General features: G+C 49.4%; 1 protein-coding gene across 12 annotated transcripts in view; it reads left to right on the top strand.

Moving 5' to 3' along the window:
- kazna (kazrin, periplakin interacting protein a) overlaps positions 1 to 23,187 on the top strand; it is a 309,866-nt gene that overhangs the window by 244,212 nt on the left and 42,467 nt on the right. The window contains exon 1 of one of the 12 annotated variants that reach the window (XM_064297872.1): positions 264 to 428. The exons of 8 other annotated variants lie outside the window; for them this stretch is intronic. Coding sequence is in view for 1 of the 4 variants with exons in the window: in XM_064297870.1 (XP_064153940.1) it covers positions 17,521 to 17,539 (19 nt within the window). In the remaining 3 variants the exon portion in view is untranslated. Of the gene's footprint in view, positions 1 to 263; positions 429 to 16,779; positions 17,082 to 17,170; positions 17,540 to 20,458; positions 21,152 to 23,187 lie in introns of those variants that run through there. 3 more of the 12 variants (XM_064297871.1, XM_064297870.1, XM_064297874.1) reach the window with 3 other exon arrangements.

The following is a 23,187-nucleotide window of genomic DNA, read 5'->3' as shown; positions in this document are numbered from 1 at the left end:
GTGAGCGAGGGCGGCGTGACTTTGGGCACTTCCTGCCCGGAGAGAGGGGGGGGAGAGCCGCTGTCTGCTGGGACACACTGGGAAAGGGGCCTAGCACAGGCTTCACTGCTGCTGTCAGAGCAGTGTGTGCGCTGTGTGTTTGTATGCAGTGTGTGTGTGTGTGTGTGTTTGTATGCAATGTGTGTGTGTGTGTGTGTGTGTGCGTGTGTTTGTATGCAGTGTGTGTGTGTTTGGCTCGAGCGAGTCGCGTCGAGCCGCCAGCTGTATTAACTCATTGGCTCTCCACGTGAACCGCTGAACCTTAGCACAGGGGTGTCGTTCTGTGGACAGAGGGTTAAGTTACATGATTACGGAGAGGAGGACTCAGAGAGCCGCGCAGTTCCCCTGCCTCAGAGCCAGTATACGAGCGTGAGGGAAGCTTAACTGGGGTAAGCCGAGGACAATTTGACTGAATTTGTTTTTGTTTTATTCAAAGTTGGAAGGAGTAATTGTTCTGGCTGCGTTCAAATGTTTTGTGAGTCATTAGCAAAGCGGTTTTCTGAAAGCGCTTTGAAATATGTCATTTGTCTGATGGTATTTAAATGGGGCTGGATTCCCACTTGCCTATATTTCTAGATGCAATATGTAATTCTTAATGTGCCAAAAGCATGAAAAATGGTTGTGAGCGCAGAGTTTCCTTATGGTGAGATAAGTGTGCGCTTTCTGAAAAGCCCTGCCTGACTGGAACTGCCTAAATTCCTTAAGCTCATATTCACTCGATAGCTTAGCACCTGTTTATCTCCCAGAAAGAAAGCAACACTCTGAGGTGATAAATTAACACTCAGGTTATATTATGAGTTCACTTAAATCACATAGTTAACAGTTCAGTTGCTGTGCTTAAAAAAAATGAAGGTAGAAACAGAACCTGAGAGAGCGCTGGGATTGGGTCTCTGCTGTTTCGGCTGAGCGCTGGGCTTCAGTACACCTGTCATGACTGGGCAGACCGAGAACGGGAGAAGAGAGTCTCTCTGCACCTGTCAATCAAAAGTCGCGGACACACATGAGTGGCACCGGCGCGTAGCGTGTGCCCGGCTCTCCAGCGCGTTCTAATTGGCCTGACCTGATTAATTAATGCGGCCGTCACAGGTGGCGGCAGCCCCTAACACACACACACGCTTCCCGTCGTCACCAGGGGGGATAATAACTGGCACACCGTAAACGCGCCGAGAAAAGGTGCTGTTGGATTTGTTTTTGTGTGTTTTTGGTGTGTTGCGTCCTTCTGAAAAGGGGACCCACGCCCCTCGGAGTCAACAGCCTGGCCACGGAGAGCCCGTTCCTGGCACGGGTTCAGCGCCCTTTTTTAAGAGAGGCATTCCAGTGGAACACGAAACGCCACCGATCCTTTTATTCCCCCGATGCGGTGTTTGTTCCGCCTCCTCCGTGCCCTTTGTGATGTGTTAAATAGGGCTTTGTTCCTTTTAGGGGTGGGGGGGGGGGGGCGTCGGCGGTGCGGTCCCCCCACAGGTGATGGTGGTCAATGGGGGTGGGCGTGACTCTATGGAGTCAAGTGCTATGGCTTTTGCGGGCTGTAGGGGAGGGGTCAGGTGTCCAGTACAGTAGTTTTGGACAGGGCCAAGAAAACTACATGGTGGAGCTGAGACATCAACAGACCTCTGAAAAAATAAACACACACAACAGGCAATGACTGCCCTCCACACACACACACACACACTCACTCTCACACACACACACACTCACACAAAGGATGAGGCGGTTTGGCTGTATACTGTAGGTGATGGGTAATTTGAATGCCGGTCTAAGAAAAAAACGAAATCCCTTTTAAATACCAGGAGGCATTGTGTTGTGTTTTAATCCTTCATACGCTCACGTTTCTCAGATCTCCTTTCATACCTCTCTGTTTCTGAGAATTCGCTTTTCTCTCGGGCAGATCTGAACAGGAGCGATGTTTGGAGAGGTGATTTTGTGCAGGGCACAGGGTTTAGAGGAGCAGATGTAAAATGGCCCGGTGCGTCTGTGTTCTTTGTACGAAAATGTTCTTTTTTTTCTTGGGCAAAGTGGAACGGGAAATATTTAGGGAAAAGATTATTTTAGTCTCCCTATGATTATTAATATACTTTTTGCTACGCATGAGGCTTGGTGAAGTGGCTGTACGATGCCCCATTGCTCTTATACTTTCTGTTGTGCTGCAAAAAGCCTGGTTGTTTTTTTAAGTTTTTTTTTGTTTTTTGTTTCAGTGCAAGAGAGACTGATTTTTTTCACGTAGTTATTCTCTGCCTCCCTGCTGTTCCACCTGTATCTGGGCAGGTGGAATTTCTAGAAGGTGCCCAGGGCATACAGCAGGAGACAGGGCTGATTTACATTCTCACGTTTTTATATATCGGGAAGAGAAGTATTTTTCAATTAACATGATGGGATACATTTCGCTGGGCTTTTGTTTTCTGCGTACTTTCCAGTGAGGAAGTGTCAATTGCCCGGGCAATTCGCGCTTGTTGTGCTTCCCCCTTTGAAGAGGGTCCCACCTCTTAACAACGGGGCATGCTCCATGACTCAACTCAAAACCGAAATTACCAAAACGGGTGCGGGCTAGAAACACCCTAAAAAATCTGGAAGGTAAATTTGGAGGTGTCCCGGCTCCCTTTCGGTTTCTTGTTCCTTCTTGCCCTCATTCTGATGTTTCTGAGAGGTGTTGCCGGTTATTTTTCATGCATCAAAGTGAGCTATGAGCGAAAGGAGAGCCAGAAGCACTACTCACTTAATCTTCTCTGTGCCTGGTGTCACTTAAGGATTATCACTCTGTGCCACTGTATTCAGATGCATGTATACACCTTTCATCGAAGGACAATGTCATACTTATTTATTTATTCGTTTGCCTGCCTCTATTTACACAGGTAGGTGAGTCAGTGAGAAATAAGGGTCCTTGAAAAATTGGCATATTTGGTATATTTTGAAATACCAACTGGTATGTTTTAGAAGTACACAATACTGTGAAAAAGGGGAAGAAAAAATCTGATTTGATATCACCCATGACCAGTACACCCTTCAGGATGACCTGAAGCTGTGTTTACACAGCGCTCCTGCCCTAACCAAGCCCCGCCCCTGATTAACCTAATCCATTCACAGCCGAGGGTCTCATTGGTTTTACGGCCGTGAGTGTCGAACACAGCCACCTCTTCACAGATACTGTTTACGGCACTGTCAGGTCTCACACCACCCCCCCAGGCGTCCAATGGGCCAGTAGTCTGCCTGTGATTCGGTTAGATCCCCCTCTGTCGGAGCTCTGCCTGTAGAGAGGGGAGGTGCGCTGCCCTGCTAAGATTGCTGGCAGGGGGAAGTGGCGCGTCACGCGTTTCGTTTGACCTGCGAATCCCCCCGCAGCACCAGACTGCTCACATTCTCTGAATGCACAGATCTGCCCAGAGTACCTGCCCCAGCGCCTGTTCGGGCAAGGCTCCTGACTTACAGGACGGGTTGTGTCTGTCCCCTCGAGACAAATTTGTGCTGCGAATGTGCTTCCCCCCCCCCCCCCCACACTAAAAATTGCCCTTGGTGTATCCTCTTTTAAACCAAATGTATTTTACATGAACTTGTGCTGGTGTAGCTCTGAATTTGAACTGCCAGCTCAGCCTTTCCAAGGTTACTTCATAATGAAGGGAATTTAAACCATATCTGGCTATGTACCCAGAAGCCAAAACCCCCCAGCCCAGCTCCCCGGTCACAGGACTCGGATTAAAGACGCCTCTTTTGAAAGGAGATCCGTTGAAAAGAAGCCGAAAGCAGAGCCCTGCCCGTGTCACTTCCTGTGTCCCGCTATGACCTGCGGTATCGGAGGAGCCGGTGTTGGGTGTCCATGGTGACGGGAACCAGACCAGAATGCAAGGTGGCCGCCCCTGCCCCGTCAGCAGGGACGGGGTCGCCCGTCTCCACCTCCACCGTGTCATTATCGGCATGGCTGCTCCGGGGGCCTGTAATTACCGTGGTGATTAAGTCCCGCCCCGTGCGTTAGCGTTAGCATGACCTGGGTGTGGGAATGAGCGCTTCTCTCCCACACAGGGCATTAACGCCGTTCGGGGAAAGGACGGGCAACTGGACAGGGCGAAGTGATTTAGTGCTGATGTCGTCAGGACGGGACGTGAGTCCAGTGTGACTCCTGCACATTTAAATCCCACCTTCTGGATGTTTAACTCCTTGTTACGCATCTGCCTTTGGATGGACTGGGTGTCTGTGTGATTAACATGCAGCCAGCTTCTGCCTCCAAGCCCCTCATACGGATTAGTTTTTGCCTTATTGTAGGAGTTAAAAGTACAAGCTTTCTTTAGGTCACTACTTTTTTAGCTTGCCTCTCGACACTTGAAACTCACTCATTCATACACATGAATTTATGGTAATCAGACAATATGCCTCTACAGACACAGAAACATGCAAAATTTTGACAATAATCTTTCTTTGCTACACAGTGTATAGCCGGTGTTGTATACCTTCACATGTTTGGTTGCCGAAGGCCCCCCACCCCCCCCCCCCCATTCCATCTTCCCTGAGTTACAAGGAGAAACTAAAGGCAAAACATCCACTACACATCCTTTGTAACAGTGAAAGGATTTGCCTCGGTCTGCATGGGAACAAAGGCTCCCCTGTTCGTGTTTGAATCGAGATCTGAGGCAAGACTAGATTTGGGAATTTGTTGGCCTTTCATGTCACAATCTAAGATTTCCTGCACTCTCTGAATTCTGTCGTTCAGTGGCAGAACTCCTCCATGGTAACAGCTTCTTTCAGTTGGCAGTTAAACCAGGTTGCAATGGCTGTCGTGCCACCTGTGCTTTGGTATTTTTTTTTTTTGGTGTAAATCTCTTTGCTATTGTTCGGTTCAGTCATTATTTAGGATTGTCTCTGACATGGTTAAATCACAGTGCCATTTCCCTCATACCTTTCCCACTTACAGAACCACTTCCCAGTCCCTAACACTGCTGTTTTTTTGTTTGCTTTTTTTATTTTTTTTTTGCTTTCTTTGTGTGTAGTTTCATGTTAAGCACTTTGTTGCAAACTCATTAAGAAAGGCTGTATTAAATTAAGTTTGATTTGGTCAGTGGACAGCTATAAAACTCCTTACAGAGAGAGAGAGAGAGAGAGGATGGTTTGCATTAAAATCTGCGTTTCTGAACTCCCAGCTCCCTATATAACTTGTCGGCCCTGTTCTCTCGCGGTTTAGGAACTTTATCTGTAGGGTGTGGTCTTCTATGGTTTTTTTTCAGCAATGATTAGATCAGAAATATCTGTGTGTGCCTGTTAATCCAATCAGCTGCATTCCTGCACTGCACCCTCAGTAATAGCTGCAGAGGTTGGCTGTCTCATAGCTGGAAAGGTCTCCGCCAGGCTGAACAGCACGCTTGCCTGCCTGGATTAGGACTTCTGATCTTGGCTTGTCACACTCTTTAAGGGCCACCGAACTCCTCATAACTCTGGAACCTGGCAAGATGTGAACCACTCTTTTTTTCCCCCACCTCACCCTTAGTTCATCAGTCAGTCATGGTCTTATTGTTTCCTTTCCCTACGAGCTCAGCTGCAGTCCTTCAGACAGGCAGTCTATCAAAACTGCATCCATTCAAGGAGTCGTCCATTTTTCTGCTGGAATTTGAGGTAAATTGATGGGTTTTTTATTTTTTGGGGGGGGGGGTGCTGGTTGCTGGTGCTGTCTCCAGAGCTTCCAGAACGCTTCCACCCACACCCGCCTGTCCACCGACTCTGGCCTGTAGTGTACTGTGTCAGCAGCAGTGCTTCGGAGAGTCCAGGGCCTTTTCAGTGTTCGTTTCCGATGAAATATTTAGACCCATACAATCTCTCTCACCTTCGCTTGGCTCATCTTTATTTAATCCTCGTTTATGAATAAATTGCCCCATCAGTCTCCCAATGACAGGAAGGCCGCTGCTTATAATTTTATTTATTTATTTATTTTTATTTTTTTGAGGTTGTTGCGGGGTCACCTGTGTGACCTCACTTCCGGTTCCCTCTGGACGGGGAGGCTCCATTTCAAATGATAATGAGTCTGACCCAGTAAACCCTGCCAGTGTGTCAGCATGACTCTGCTCCTGCTGCGCTGGTCCGAAGCAGAAGGACTCTTCAGCCCGTCTGTCTACCACTGAACATCAGTTATACTATTTAATGGGGGTCCCAGTGGCAACGATTTTTCCTAGCCCTGTGCTGTAAATGAATTCTCTCTCTCTCTATCTCTCTGTCTCTCACTCTCACACACACACTCTCACACACACATTTTCTCTGCTCTCTCTTGATCTGGCTAATTTGCATCCGAACGGCTAAGCTTGCAAGTGAGACTTCTTATTTTTACCCTTTGTCTGTGATGTAAACACCTCATTAGCTTGTTTTGTGTTTACACAGTGCAACACGTCACATGACCGCTCTGACCCGCGTAGTGAACATGCTGGCCAGCGGGAGGCGCTATTCCACAGGTCTCCATGCAGCAGTAGAGCTCTTGTTGTGGGGTGTTGCCTGATAGCGGGGTTGTGGCCGCGTGGATTTTTGTCAGCTGCCGTCTGGGTCTCTCTGTCTCCCCCTGCCCTTCCAGTAGCATGTCCCTGGCACCAGACCAAATCCACTTGTTATGAAAGTGTGAATCAATTACTACCAGCCCAGCTGGCATGGCTAGCTTGACCCTCCATTCTCTGAGAAATCTCAGAGCCATTAATTCTCTACGGCTGTTCTGCTCTACATGCATACTACACAGCGAGGGACTGACAGACACGCACACGTGTACAAACATACAATCATGCACCCATGCACGCATGGAACGCGCTCATGCTAACGTACCCGCGCACAGAAACATCCGCATCCACAACAAACGGGCACAAGCACGCACGCAGACACGCGCGCACGCACGCGACGTATTTCCTAGATTTCACGCTGAATGAAATCCTCAACCGTGACGCTCTTGGCATCTCTTCCGCGATAGTCATCATGTTTGAATTCCATTCGATTAAGAGCCGACATCGGTGGATTTAACCTTCCCACTCCGCATTCCTGAGCAGTGTGCGCAGTGTAACCCACGGGAAGTAATAAGGCCCGTTTCATACAGCGCTCATTTACTCAGTCTTAAGTTACTCGGTGTAGCACGCAAGGCCACTGGGGTTTCGCGCGCTGCAGTGCATCCCAGTCTCCTGATTGATAGGTATTAAACTACAGCCCTGTAGTCCCCGCTGTGACGGACAGAGAGTGTTTAACTGAGGGAGGTGGCCTCTCTCCTGAAGACGATGGTGCTGCTCTCTCAGCATCTCATAGCCTCAGTCTCAGTCTCGCTATTACAATCCTCCTGTTTTTAACACGCGAGTCGCTCCTGTCCCCGAGGGCGGGGATCGCGGAGTGTCCCCAGCGCGCTTCGTCTGGATGACATCATCCCTGGATACGAAGCGCGCGGCGACGGCCCACCCCCCGGCCGGTCGGCCTCGCCCGGGCAAAGTTCAGCGGTGCGTCACGGAGGAGAGGGAGACTGCTTACATCAGTAAATAAAAACACGGTTCCCAGCCCAGATTACAATCTGTCAGAGCCGAGGAGCAGGAGGGCTGGTTACAGCCAGCGGCGGTGATATCATCTTCAGGGACCCGGGGAAGCGGGTGGGGGGGAGGGACTAAGGGGAAGGGGGGGGGGGGGAACCACCACTTCTCAACATGCTTCCCGATACTCCAGCCGCTATCGCCCTCCGTCCCGGGCAGGGCGGAGGTAATGCACTTGTTGCTCCGGGGACCTGGAGCGTGAAATTGCTTGCCAGGGCCTGCATCGGTTTCCCGCTCGCCGCATTGTAGATTTCTCGATATGGTCGCGCCGGCGCCTTTAATTGCGGGAAGCGGGTAGTGGATAACCGGCCCTCACGCTCCTCAGAACTGGGGATTAGGCGGACTAACCTTCTCCCCAGCCCCGCCCCCCTGTGATGTCATCTCTACTGGCCACTGATAGGGTTTTGTCTTATATAAGTGCTTATATAAGATATGGGTTCTTCACCGTCTGTGGTCTGGATATTTAAAACCAGACCACCTTTGTCCTCTTTTCCTCTTCTTTTTGATTGGCCATACAGGCGTGGTTTTGTGGGTTTTTTTTTTTTTTTTTTTGCGAAATGAGGGAACAGTTCACATCACTGCTGAACATACTGTAGATACTCAGTGGAAAGCCAAATGATGCTTACGACAGTCACAATGTTAAGTGTTGTTAAATATTTTCTTTACCTTAAAACTGCCGTTTGTAGTGGTTCTAGCTGAAATGTATAATTTGTGGTTTTATTGATGTTGTTTTGTGCGTGGGGGTTTTATATTGTAAACTTGACTGCTTGATGCTTCTCTTGGCCAGGGCTCCCTTGAAAAAGCGATGGGAATCTCAATGGCACTTGCCTGGTAAAATAAAGGAGAAATAAATGAATAAAAATAGTTATTTCCCATGTGGGCATTCACTGGGTTTTCCATGTTTCTAAGCTAGAGTATCCCCCTCATTGGAATGCTCCTGATTCTCCACAGGCTTGACATTCACACCGGCCTCTGTGAATGAGATGAGACATTCTGTTCAGAGGTGATGATTGGAGAAAGAATTATGATGTCATAAGGGGCTAGACCAGGGGTTCTCAACCCTCATCCTGATGGAGGATACTGTCTGCTGCTTTCTCTGTTCAACTATAAATCTGTAACCATTTCAAACCCGAGAAACCAGTTGAGGTGAATTAATTAGCTGCTTTAATTGATCAGTTAAGTGAGTAATAATGGAACCCAACAGACCCTGTGAATCTACAGGACCAGGGCTAAGATCCCCTGGTGTAGACCGTGCCACCATGAAGAGCTGCTCACTGGAGTTGTCATGTTCTTAGATGTAGAATTGGGCTGACCTCCCTTTACTGGGGGGGATCTGCAGATTTTGATGCTGATGGAAGACTGGATACTTGTTTGTACGCTCTGTTCTCTTCAAAGGACGACAAGAGACTGTGGAAGTCAAATAAATTGCAGTCCATTGCTTTCCCCTTTAATATAAAGACTTGTAATGGGCTTAAATTGACATAGTAATGTGCAGGCAGTGGAGCATGGGAGAAAATAGCTTTGCTAATCTCTAATGTCCTACACACTCCCCCCTTTTTTTCCGATGCCATGCAGATGTAGAAGGCGTCCTTGACTGAAAGTGTGCCCCGTTTTTCATTTCCTGTGTCTGAAACGGCGCAAATGCAATGTTTCTGCTAAAAGCTCTTTTATTGTTTCCTTTTTACATGTATGGAGATTATGTTGATCTTGTATAATAACGAGAGTTTCGGGACAGGATTTTCATTAGTACCTTCTCACTACCCAAATGCGTTGTTCATTTGGTGCACAGTGCAACCTTCTCACACCCCACCCTTTGCACTGTACATGACCGAAGCCTCTCTTTATGACCGTGATGGACAGGCCTGACGGTTCGACAGCGGATGCGGTTTGTTCTAGAAGAAGCCCTCGAGCTTTGTGCCTGCTAGGGTTTCCGCTTGACTGAGGGGCTGAGGACTGTGGTTCATCTGTTTCAACACTGCTTGGTTATCATAGGCCTTAACGCAGTGTCTCTTTAAAACGGAAAGTGAGTAAACAGCGCCTCTTTTCCTTGCCGTGTTGGCTGTGGAACTGAGCGCCGGTACTTGTTTCTTGCAGTGTTAGAGCATGGGCAGATACGATTGTGGAACTGAGCGCTGGTGCTGATCTCCGTGCAGTGTTAGCGCGTGAGCCGGTACAGCTGTGGAACTGAGAGCGGGCACTGTTTGCCCAGGGCCCGTCAGTTGCGTAGCACTCTGCCGCCCTGTCGAGTGGACCTGTGTGTGCACACTGTGTTTGCCCAGGGTCTGACATGTCTACGCCACTCTGTCAAGGTCTGACGGCCGCACCCCTACAGCCCTCTGATTGGACATGCCAGGCTGGCGGTGTTTACTGGACTCCACAGCGCAGGAGTAGCAAGTGATGTGGGGACATTTTAACCACGGTCTCCATCATTCATCCCTCTACCCACAACCAACCAGAATATCAGCAAACATCACTACCTTGCCCGGCGACTGCAGTTCTTCACAACGGCTCTTGACCTTTAACCTTGTGACTCATATTCCCTTGCCCTGCATGATGATTTGCTGTCGCTGACATGAGGCTAACGATAGCAGCGCTTATTCCACTCTGAACCGTGATGTAAGCGCGATGTGTTTCAGTTTATGATTAAAGGCAGTTTTGCACTTTGTCCATAACAGCTCCATGGAAATGGTTTAGTTTGAGGTAGTTATTGGGAAGCCCGGGCAAAGTTTAGCGTCTATCTTGGCATTACGGACTCAGTGGTGAGAAGCAAACTGCACACAGGAGCCCGTATGTGAGGACAGGACTGCTGATAGAGGACAGTAGCAACCCGCTGACCCTCAATAAAAGTCAGGGCGGGAGGGAAATGGCGGGTGCGCTCACCTGAAAGCGAGCTGACTCGGGCGTGTCGCTCCGCCTCTTCACCCTTCCTGCCCGCAAAGCCGGAGAGACGGACGAAAGGGCAACTAATGGGCTGATCCCAGATCAGTCCTGCCCGCCTGCGGCTCGGTGCAGAAGGCCCGGAGACTCGCTCCGTAACCGTGGGAACGGAGGCCGTGGGGCGGGGAGGGGCACGGCAGCAGTGCATTAATGTAATGCCCCTCACCTCCGAGCGCCTCTCCCTGTCAGACAGCGTCCGCGGTTACGAATGAACTCCCCGATCCGCTTTTCCCCTCCCTGTGTCTGTCGATGAAAGACATTAGCCACGCGTTTCCCTAATCGAGACCCCACCCTCCCCCAACCCCATTTCCAGTGATCGGCCGACCCCTGTCGTGTCCTCAGGCGCCCCTAACAGATTGCAGCCTTCATGCGAAATGACTGGCTAATCCTGGGAGCAGCAGGCTGCGCTGGCACGCGATTCGTCAGCGGGGGAGAGGGGCGGCGTGCGAGTCGCCAGCGCTGATGGATTCGATACAAATGGCTCATAAGGGGGGGGGGGGGGACTGGGGGAGACGGCTGAGACGGTGATGAGGAAGGGCGGCAGTAGACGTGTCCTCCAGGAGTTCATTAATGATCCAGGTGGCAGAGCAGAGATGGGAAGGCACTCAAGGAAACGCATTAAAGCGGTCAGAGAGGAACAGTGTGAGTGTGTGTGTGCATGTGCGCGTGTGTGAGTGTGTATAGGTGTGTGTGTGTGTGTCTGTGTGTGCGTGCATATGAATGTGTGTGTATGTTTGTGTGTGTGCGCACATGCGCGTGAGTGTATTAGAGCCCAAATGATGTGGGATTTATGAGACCAATTACCGATATGTTGGTCAATATAGTGCATTTTTGAGCTGGATGAAATGAGATAGACCTTTCTGTGTGGAGTGTACACCGATCTGGCACTGAAATGATGATGCAAAGGTACTTAGACGGCTGCTTTCTTTAACAAATAGCTTCTGCTGAAGAATATTTTATTAACATTATTAACACTGTCTCATCCAATTTTACATTGAACACTGTGACCTGCAGTAAACATCAGTGTGTTGAACATCAATTGCTAACCATCAGTACTGCCAGCCAATTAGTGACACATTATAAAACAAGAAGCAGAGCTTCACAGCATCTGCACCAGCCTGGGAGCTCCTCTAGTCTTCACGGCTGTTCCCTGTGGTGTTAAAAAAAATAATTTTCACAAAAGTAACGCTGTTTTGTGTCTGTTTTTTATGTTTTTTTTAGTCATAGGCTGTAAATAAGAGGAAATGAGCGAATGAGGGCGAGTGGTAGCGTCCTGACTAGCGTCTGCGATAAAAACGAGCGGCAAACGTGCGGGCGTCTGTCTGAAAACACAGTGAATCCGCCGGCATGCCGCTGGAAAAGCCGGAGGGAGAGTGGACATGCCAGTGAACGGCCGGTGGTCTCTGACATCGGCGCGCTAACGCGCTTGTGCACGGTCGCTTCGCCCGTGCGAGCGCCAGCTCCTCTGCAGAACACGCGGCCCCTCTGTGACTCACTCACTCTCTCTCTCTCTCTCTCTGCTATCTAGCGCTGTCTGCTCGCTATCAAATTGAGTTCTCAGACTGAGCCAGCTGCCGGCTATTTACCCACGTACCATAGACACCAGCCCGCTACCACTGCGATAGCACAAAAGCAGTTTGAGCATTAGCGTTCATTTAAAAGCATTTATTTTTATTTACCGCGCTGCACTGGCGCCGCGCCCCCAGGAGTAGCTGGATATTGTGTCGGTCGCCCCCGTGTGATGTGCAAGAACGCTTGAAACCCCCGAAACGAAGTCACGCTGACGTGGATGTTCGGTTTGAACCTGCGTGCTGTTAAAACACGCTTCAAACTGGCATCAATCGTTTCCCGGAGGAAAAGCTGGTGTCCCCAAATGCCAGGCTTTCAAGCGGCACATATGTCAGGCCTTCTGGATGTCCAATATATCAGCCGGGCTCTAGTGCGCGCGTGCACGCGTGTGTGCACTTTTGTGTACACGTGACTGTAAGTCTTTTGCGTATGTGCGTGCATGTGCATGCGTGTGTGCGCCTGTGTGCATGTGTGTGTGCGTGCGTGCAGGCATGTGTACGTGTGTGTGCATGTGTGTGCGTGTGCATGCGTGTGTACGTGTGTGTGCATGTGTGTGCGTGTGCGTGTGTGCATGTGTGTGTACGTGCGTGTGCCTGTGTGCATGTGTGTGCGTGTGTGCATGCGTGTGTGCGTGTGTGTGCGTGTGCGTGTGCGTGTGCGTGTGTGCATGCGTGTTCAGCTTGTTGTCGATGCTTCGTTTGCATTTACCTCAGAGCCTGCAGATCCTCCCAGTGTTTGAATTAATGGCTGGCTCTGGAGCTGTCTGTTAGCACTCCGGCTGGAAGCCTTATCAGGTTCAGAGTCAAGTGCTTCATGCAAATGCAGTTGAGCAATCCTTCGCCCGCATTCCTTGAAACCTGTCGGTCCTGTAGTGCAGTCAGGAAGGAGCGTGCACTGAATCATCCCCATGTGCAGCGCGCCGCGCCGGTGGGGCAGGTCGTTCTTTCGCGGGCCCTGAGACCGCGGCACGCATTGCAACTCATTCATTAAAAATGCCAGCTGAAGACGGGCAGGGATGGGGGAAAAGGATGTGCCCAATTTGTGCCAGCGTGGCTGCCCATCTATGCTCTGTGACCCCGTGAACTCTGCGCTCGTCTGGAGGAGCCGCGTGTTTCGCTGCAGCGAGCGATGGGGACTGAGTCAGCAGATCACAGCAGTCACACACAGAGAAGAGGAGAGTGCTGGTAGTTCTGTGTGAAGATGTACACTGTGTAAGAGCTAAGGATGCGAATGTATGCGTGTACATCCAGAGGAATGCCCTTGTGGAAGCCGCATCTGTGTCTGCGTGTGGCCATCAGCCTGGGCCTAAAATTTAGCTAGCAGCAAACATGTGCCGATTCATAAGTTTTAACATGATGTATGACTGTATTTTTGATGTTTTTGGGGGTTTTATGTTCAGAGAGAGAGAGAGAGAGAGAGAAAGCGAGGTAAGGCAGAGTGAGATGGTTCTTCTTGCGTGAGGTTGTGTGAAATTCTAGAACCTCGGCTACCTCACAGGAGCCCTGTTCAGGCTTCCGGAACATGTGTGTCACCTCTGCACCCCACACCGCCACTGCTCAAGGCGAGACAGCCCCGGACAGGTTTTGATCAATAGTCATTTCAGACTGCTGTGGGTCATTTTTCCATGTCTGGTTGCAACCGCTGCCACCCACGACCTGCCCTACTACCACCACCCCCCCACCCCCCCCACACCACGACAGTCCAGCCGCCACGTCAGCATGTCTTACCGCCGTCTGCCTGTGACCTTCCTCTGTCCCTCCTGCCTTCTCCCCTTCTGCCATGCAGCCATACCGCAAACAGTGAGATATCAGTGCACTGGCCACACCCATATGGAACAATTCTGCATGAACAAAGACTTTATCTTGCATCCAAGCCCCCATGGTAGTCTTTTAGAGTAACGTCATGTTCCTGGGGTTCCTCTTTGTGTCTGAGATCGAAAGGTATGACCTTCCTAACTTGTTCCACCTGTTTTTTTTTTTTTTTTTGGGGCTTATTGCACTGAAAAGATGCCTCAGCCAGCCTGTGAAGGCAGTGTGCTGTATGTAAATGACACGGACCACAGGAAAGAATCTGTTCCAATTTGGTGGAATTGACTTCAGCTGAGGACTGGGTTTGTAATGTCCTGAGGAATCGATGGGATGCACCCCAGGAGCCGCAGGCCCTGAATTGATTAGCAGTGGATAGTGAGAAGGAAATGGAATGCGCAGGAGTGCACTGTGACTACAGGGGGACTGTGCTGTCTGCCAGTGACTGCCATGTGACTGTGACTACTGTATGTCTGTGACTGCTGTGTCTCTCAGATTAAGCCTGCATGTCAGTCTTCTTCTTAGCTCCCCCCCCCTCCTCAATCCCACACTCTTTCTCCATCTTTCTCCTTCTCCCTCTGTACTCTTTTCTTGTTTTCTAATTGTTCCTCCACCATTTTTACCCAATTCTCTTTGTCTTTCTTTCTCGTTCTCTCTTCCCCCCTTGACTCTCTCTCTTTCTCCCGATGCCAGACAGACGCTTGCGGTCAGATGACAGAGATGGAGGGTTTGATATGTCATTGCAGTGACCCGTGTCAGGCAGTCATAGGTGATGTCAGTAATTGACATTCCTGTGTCTCCCCACGGCAGGCCCAGAGTCAGGCCCTGGGCCTGCTGGGGCTGCTGGGTAATCAACAAGTCGGTGACGCAGTCTGCTGATGTCAGGAAGGCGGTGTGGGGACAGGAGACTCGAGACTGTTTACAGGGCTGTTGATAAATCCTTTAAGAACTTAAGGCACATCAATGACTGTGTGTGTCGGCATGCATGCGTTTGTATTTATATGCATGTGCACATGTGTGGGGGTGTTAATGTCCGTGTGTGAATGTGTGTGTGTGTCTGAGTAAGAGTAAGTGTGTGTGTGTGTGTATGTGCGTGAATGAGAGTAAGTGTGTGTGTGTGTGTATGTGTGTGAGTGAGAGTAAGTGTGTGTGTGTGTGAGTGCTAGTAAGCGTGTGTGCAGTATAATGTGTCTGGCAGTGCAGCAGAATCGCACTTCCTGTAGTACTGTATTATTCTGTAACACTGCCTTTGCTGTTCCTGTCAGCCCTGCAGCGTGTATCACTGGTGTCTGAGCCATGTCAGGCGATGTCCACTTTCCCCTTATCGCCGTGTCCCCCGCACCTCTCCCCCCGTCCCGCTCCAGCACCCGGCACCGCGTACATGGCTGCTGTACTTTAAGCCATCTGTTCCAGCGCAGAACATTCTCTGACAAATGGCTGCTGTGACTGAGCGGAATGGTTTGGAGCTTCTGTGTCAGGCCCATAGACTTGTGGGTGGAACCCCACTGAACCCCATTGCCACTCAGGTGTGAGACAGGAACATGCTTTAACCATTTAAAGAGTAGGTTTTTTGGAATGTTTTTTTTCTACACTCAGTATTCTATAACTCATTTGCTTTCAGTTACCGGGAGCTATTGTTACATCAGCATTTGGTTAAGAACATTCTAATCACGTGTGTGTGATCTTACACCTTAAAGGGTTAAACAGTGATCCATGTGCTGGTGGGTGCCCCCGCCCTCCAAACCTGTTATGATACTTAAAAGCTCATCGCCTGAGGAGCAGACACCTTTCTGGTGAGATAAATATGTCTGGGCCTGGCAGGATGGGGCAGGAGTGTTTTTGGAGGGTTCACAGGGGGTTTTCACTGGGTGGTGGCGCGTTGCAATAGGAAAGGGCGCAGGGAGCCGTCCTGAGGCGTGGCCTCCCATGATGCAACAGTATCGCACGTCTGGTGCAGCTGCCTCTCCGGCACAGTCTTGATTTGTTTATATTAAAAAGGCATTCCATGGCTGTTGAAAAGGCTGGTATGGTAACAAATAAAGCCGGGATGTAACCCGGGCTCTAAGCCGGTCTTCAAAGCAGCCAGGGATTTGTTTGAATTTTTTTTTTTTTTCTTCGTTGCGCTTTATTAAAGGGGCATTGTTAAAGGAACAATGGTGAGGGCAGGTGAAAATCAATGGTAATGATTTTTCTCTGTTTCTGTTCTTTCTTTTGTTATTGACTCTGCTTCTGTAGATACAGATACAGCCTTTGCTTAGCTTTTACACTCCAGCCCCCCCCCCCCCCCTTATGGATTCAGACAGGCATAGCGTGCCCCCCCCCCCCCCTTCAGATAATAGATTCAGGGGCCGTGTTTTAGGAGCTGCACAGTACGCCTGCTGTAGCTGCGCAGAGCTCCTGTGTTACTGAGTGTTTCACAGCTGTGGCGACAGGCTTAACCTCTGGCGTGCAAACAGTGCCTTTTAAAGTAATGTAATAGTTTCAGTGAGGACATTTCTTTCCATTTAATGTCCCAAGTACCAGCGCAGCGCCTCTTGCCAAGTCAGAGATAAATGAAAGGAAATGGGTTAGTTGCTGCTTGCATTCCTGACCCGGGCCTATTCTATTATTCCCCAGTCTCGGCGCATTCCTCAGCCTGGCTATTCTATTATACTCCCTGCTTTTTTTTTTTCCAGCTAAGCTTTTTGTTTGGAGCTCAGGGGCGCGCCCTTTTCTGGTGGCCCTGCTCAACACATCCGCGTCCGCGACTGGACCGCGTTCAGCGAGAGGGGGGCTGTGCCAGACGGCCGGTCCCACCGCCATTTTCCTGTTATTCAATAACCCCCCACCCCCCCCCCCCCGACTCCCCCCTCCCTGAGCTGTTTTTTCCTCCTTTCCTTTCAGCTCATTAATCTGCGTTTACACACTTTTTAATTCCTCCCTCAGGCTCAGTTCGGCTAGTCCTGTCGACTGAGGAGCTCAGGAATCTTTCAGCTTTGAGGGGCGAGGAGGGCGCTGGTCCCTCACGCTGGCCGACCTTTTCTTCCTAAAGAGCTATCGGGTGCGCTTAGGGGTAGGACAGGGTGGGATGAGAGCGGGTCATGTGTTCCCTCTGGCTCAGGAGCGGTGTCATTTTATACCCTGGAGCGACCGCACTAGTCACACCCAGTGACCTTTGACCTCACAGATGCACTGCTGCTGCTGCTGCTGCCGCGAGCTGGGCTCCATGCGAAAGGTTGGTGTCGGTTTGATTTCTTCATCGTCTTGTTCCTGCGCTGCACGCGCTCTTTAATTTTCTTCCCCTCGCTGCGCATCCGGTGAGCCGGAACGCAGACGGACGTGAAGGCTATTGAACGCGCTGCCTTAATTAACGTGCCGCTCGTTATCTCCCGTTACAAACGTTCCTCACAGCGGCAAACGCTGGAAGGTCTCAGAGCGGGGGTAATCACAGCCACTGCTCTCAGCGAGCGTTCAGTTCACGGAGCGTCGAGAAACGGTTTGAAATGTTTGCGGGTTTCGGGGAATGGTTTAGTTCGGTTAAATAACAATAAGCGCTCGTTTCTAATCTGCGACTGCGGCTGTGAATGAGTTCCTTCGAAACGCGCACGCTTATCTCTTCAGACCGACCATTTAAAGGGAAGCAACAGCGAAACTGAGTGCGTTCTCCTCTCGAGATGCTGGTGAGCCGTGTTGGTAAGTGATACTTTGCTCCACTGCCATTGGTCCCAGAGCTGACTTTGTGACAGATTACTGGTCCCCCGGCCCTAAAGCCACACAAAGCGGGCAATAAAAATAGAGTGGGAATAAAGTGAAAATGTTGGCCAGGAAAAACTGCTGACTCATCTCAGACCTATTTCTATTTCGGGATAGTTCTGGGAACTGGGAGTCAAAACTGCAGATTATTCTGGGTACTTGTTAAAAATGCATGCACTTTAGGTCTGTTTTACAGAAATGGGCGGAAGCCTTTTTCTCCCCCCCCCCTCTGTGTTTATTCTTCTCGTTCGCTGGCCTTTTTGCTACTTGATTTGCTCGGCCCCCACTCGTCTGTGATGTGACTCCTGGGAGAACTCACTACTGGTCTGTAATGAAAGTGCGGATTGGGTTTTACAACATGTTCGCAGTCGGGCCCTGATACGGCTAAAAATATGCAGAACAGAGATTCACTGCCAATTAAATAACTTCCGCCATGCCAAGTGACCTTGTACTGTGGCATACGGAGGAAGACAGAGACGTAAGCGAAGCTGTTTTTGTTTAAGCTCATTATTAAAGGAGACGTTGCCTTCAGCCTATCGCAGTTTCAGGCTGGACAAGTGAGGAAAAAATGAGTCAGTAAGAGTTCATGCTAATTTACGTTTTATTATCAGCATTTCCTGGGGTGGCAGTCAGTACAGCATTGCTTCATGATGCTGGCATTACCAATATCATTTTATATCTTTGCCTGGACTGTGACTTCCTGCTGTCCCTCATAGTCCAGCCAAAGCCCCAGCATCCGTGCAGCTCTCTCAAACAAACCGCTGTAATATAATGGTTGGGAAATGGTTGGGTTTTTAACCCAAAGGTTGCGAGTTTGATTCCCAGGTAGAACATTGCCGTTGTACCCTTGAGCAAGGCATTTAACCTGAATTGCTTCATATTTTCAGCTGTAAGTGCCTTCTGGGAAAAATGTAAAAAGTTGAGTCATTCGCCCTAGATAAGAGCTTCTGCTAATGCCAGTAATTTAAATGCAATGTAAATAGGCGATGACAGCAAGCTCATGTTCCTTCTGTGAAGCAAATTCTGCGTACTTTCATGACATGTGGGTTGAAGTGTGACAACGTGACACTGTCTCTCTGACTGAGCTGGATTTTGCATTTGGAGTCGCTGTTGGTATTTTTGATGGGTCGGTCCACCCCTGTTCCCTGCTTCTGTGGTGCCCTGCAGAGCGTTCTGTGCATTAGGCCCTGATTGTACCTCATCGTGGTGGCTTTGAACTTCTCGCACACACACATGCACACATACGCGCACACACACACACACACACACACACACACACACGCTCATGTATATGTGTACCCTACAAAAAACACATGCATACACACACAAAACAAGCTTTTGTAAACGCGCAGCAGTGGGTCAGTATTCTAAAGATTCGTGCACACATTCTTCAGTCACCTCAGGACACACTTCAGGTATCCAAAGCACAGCAGAAAGGGGATACTTATACATGCAAACAAACCAGCAGATCGGCCTACATCGAGCTTATCCATCGTACAGGATGGAAGTCTGCGGTGCAATTGACTGATGAGTCTGCCTCTGTGAGTCAGTGTATGGGGAAGGAGTCTGCCTCTGTGATGCAGTGGATGGGGGAGATTGGTGCGAGTTAGACGATGGAGGAGTCTGCTCTGTGGAGTGGATGGGAGAGTCTGCTCTGTGAGTCAGTGGATGGGGGAGGAGTCTGCCTCTGTGAGTCAGTGGATGGGGGAGGAGTCTGACCTGAGTCAGTGGTGATGCTTGTGTCGGGAGGAGGAGTCTGCCTCTGTGCATGTCGGAAGTGTGAGATGAGGGGGAGGAGTCTGCCTGTGATCGTTATGGAAGGAGTCTGCTCTGTGACAGTGGATGGAGGACTCTGGCAGTTAGACTGGATGGGATTCTCCCCGCTGGGCCACAAGTGAAAGCCAATCTAATGTTTTCTTTTCCGCTGGACGGCCAATGTCATTTTCTATCTATTTTCGTCCTCGCTCTCCCCATCTCAGTTGAGTCCCAATTTCAGCTTCCTCACGGTCCGTGGACATTGACAGATTGCTGGGCCCCCACCGCCCGGCCGGGGAGGGTCTTCAAATTCGGAGCTGTTTTAATGAGTGGCGGAGCCTGGAACAGGCCAGCCAATCACAAGAACAGCCCCTAGAGAAAATACACAACAACAACAAACAAAAAAAATGTGTAGGGGGGTAAAATAATTCAATCTGTCTTTTGGCCATTTTGTCGCTGGGAAGTTTGAAACGTGCAGCTTTGGCAATGGCCCAACCGCCAGTGTGAATGTTGTCATTTCAAAAGCGACTTTAAAGTATTTAAACATGTTTCCTCTGTGTTTCATATGCATAAATATGATGTACTCATCCACAGTAGATTGAGAGTGGTTGTCATAATGAATTACATTGTGTGGAATGTTTAATGCATTATCCCATTAGCTGTGTTTTATAATATATGTTTACATGGGTGTCCCTGAATAAATTAATGCAGAGCTTGTAAAAAACTGTTTTATTTATTTGTATTTTTAAGGTCCTTTACAATAACACAATGCAACAATACACATACTATACAATCCTCCATCTTTTCTAAAGAGCTTTTAAATGGTTTTTTTAAAAATCAGTGAAAAAAAAGAAGTCTTACCCTGGGAAAACTGCCATTTGCCATATAGAAATTGGTTTGTCCAACAGATTTCTTTACCTCAACAAAAGTGTAACATTGGCCGAGGGTGTTTTTTAAATATTAAATAAAACTGTTCAGTTGTACTCTAAGATATTTATTCTCTGAATCGTCAAACTAAAAAAAAAAAAAGATACAAAATTTCCATTATTATTTTAAATCTTTGTTTGCTTGGATGTCAAGCTAGTGAGTGGTGTTATGTTTGTGAAGCTGTTATCATTGTAAGCCTCTAAGACGAGAACTTTTTAAGTGGCAGAAACCCTTACAAGCATGCTATTATCAGAAATTGTACATCATCCTAACAAAGTATATACTCTAGTATGTACCCTCAGCAAGTGGTTGGCTGTTCACACTCCCAGGCAAGAACACACACTGTAGTTTGAACTTAAGTATTTATTTGATCGATGGCAACGAGGGCGCGACAAGCAAATAGAAACAACCAGGTGGTCTGACAAAATAGGACTTTCTATGTGTCTACTTTAAAACCATCTGAGCATGTTAGCAAGAAAACTGCAAAAACGAAAGTGGAGTGTGAAACGAATAATGAAAGTAAATGAGTCGAATCGCAAGTCTGGCGTAACATGTTTGTTTCCAGCGTAACATTTTATGCAAACTCGTTTGCTATTTTCGAATGCGACGCTCCATGCGTACGCTCGTATTTTCCGGGATCTGCATTGACAGAGGAGAAGTCCGCGGTTTGCGTCTGATTTTTAAACACGCCCCTGGGTTTCTCCCAACGAATTCCTGTTTCGAGGGAACGGACTGGACCTGCTCTGCCAGACAACCAGAGGGAACGGAGCCTAAACTCCTGCACTTAGTCGCTTAGCATGCGTGTAAACCGCGGCGCATCACAGGCATTTATGGAAATGGACATGTTAAGCAGTCATTCACACGAGTGAGGTTAGAGATTATTTCTCATTGTTTTTATAAATTGGGATAACCGACTGTCAGCGAGGATGGCAGCGGGGGGCTTCGGGTGAAGGGTAATGAATGCACATATTTAACATATTTGCAGAATGAGCTAATTTGCTCCCAGCAGCATGGCTTCATTGATCATTAGCTTTCGTTTTCTCTCAACTGGTTTCACACTGGCGCCCGTCTTTACTTGAGCAAACTGTCAGGGTTTCTCACCTGTACCACAAGGGCAGGCTACTGTTGCCTGCATATGAAAGATAAATCTGGCAGCGGATTTGACCCATTGCTGAACGCAATATTATGTGTCGCTTGTCGCTACTGTTGTCTGGGTCTGGTTGTCATGGTGCTTTTAACACCACTGCTGCATCTGAGGTTGAAGAATGTGATTATCTGTATGTTCATGTAGCATTAGAACAGAATACAATAAAATAGAATAGAATAGAATATGTCAGACAGCCATTCCTTCAGCTCTTTTTGAAGCTTAGCAGTCTCCCTCCGGTCCCCCCATCCATCCATGTGGGGGAAGCCTATGTCACACACGTAAACTCATATGGGTGAATCTGTCGTTTCTGTACAATTGTGGCCTCTTGATCACTCCACAAGAGAGTGTGAGTCCACGCATGGAACACGGGAATAATCGCATTCTTCAAAGGAACGCAAACATGGCCCCTCCTGTGGCTTGGTCTATCAAAACGCAGAGCGAAGAGCTAGCCTAGCTGAGCATGGCACTCATCGTCAACAGACCGGCGGCAGTGATTGATCATCTCTCTCCTCCAGGCTGTCTGCAGTTGAAAGCCTGTTCAACCTGCCTGTTCTGTTGGATTTCTGGACTCTGATTTATGTTTCGGAAAACCGCGCGGGCGAAGGAAAGGTGATCCTTTGATCTCTGGCTTTTTATCGGGAGGATGCTGACGAACGATCGGCTCTGCAGACAGACCGGCTCAGATCAGCGGGTTCGTCCACAGAGAGGTGGGGGGAGGGTTGGTGACCTGGGCATCTGTACTCCACCCACCCAAAGCAGATGACCCAGACCCCGAATCATTGGGTAATTGTCAGTGGTGTTGTTGACACTGAGTCCAGCATAGAGGTCATCTCCTTACAGCAGAAAGCCTCAGCATCTATTGATCACCCCTTCCATTTAACCTCATTGCTTTTCTCACATGTACTATAAATGGTAAATGGACTGCATTTATATAGCGCTTTTATCCAAAGCGCTTTACAATTAATGCCTCGCATTCACCAGAGCAATTAGGGGTCAGGTGTCTTGCTCAGGGACACTTCGACATGCTCAGGGCGGGGGATTGAACCGGCAACCCTCCGACTGCCAGATAACTGCTCTTACCTCCTGAGCTATGTCGCCCCTGTAAGCGTCAGATGAATACTGTAAGCCCCTGGGTCAGGTTTAGGGGGGTGGCACTGTAGCGTAATGGTTCGGGAACTGGGCTGGTAGCTAACATTGTAGGTTTGATTAAATATCCAGCTGTATCAACGGTTTGTATGTAACAGAGTGCGGATAGGAGTGTCTGTGAAACAATGTGCATGGGAGTGTCTGTGAGCCCTGGGCACTGTGTGTGGAACGAGCCACAGCGGCAGCCTGCATGGGTCCCTCCACAGGGCAGGAGACGGGCGCACCTCTCTGTGGAACAGCCGGCTTGTTTGTTAGCGCGGCACCGCCAACCTCCGCCATGTCGAGTGTCAGCTCCTGCACCGCTGGCAGTTTGCCGTTTGCCGTCGAGCGTGACCGCCGGGCCGTTACTGAGGCGCCGGGCGCACCTGCCCTGCGCGGCTCGGCCGGTTCCTGTCCTTTTTCGGGGAACGCGTCATGACAGAAGCTCGGAGGCGAGAGGAGGGCCGGTCCTCAGGCTGAGCAGCGCTCCCTCGCATCGTCTCCGCCTCTCCGTGCAGGGAGGTGTGCGCTGTGGGGACCCGCGCCGCAGCGGGAGATGACACCAACGCTCAGCTGGGCACCCCCACATACCACCCCCCCCCCCACCATCAGGAGCATTAATGCTGAGATTTAA

The sequence above is a fragment of the Anguilla rostrata genome, chromosome 11 (assembly GCF_018555375.3).
Source record: "Anguilla rostrata isolate EN2019 chromosome 11, ASM1855537v3, whole genome shotgun sequence".
In the NCBI taxonomy this organism is placed as follows: Eukaryota; Metazoa; Chordata; class Actinopteri; order Anguilliformes; family Anguillidae; genus Anguilla; species Anguilla rostrata.
This window is presented reverse-complemented; position numbering and strand designations above follow the sequence as displayed.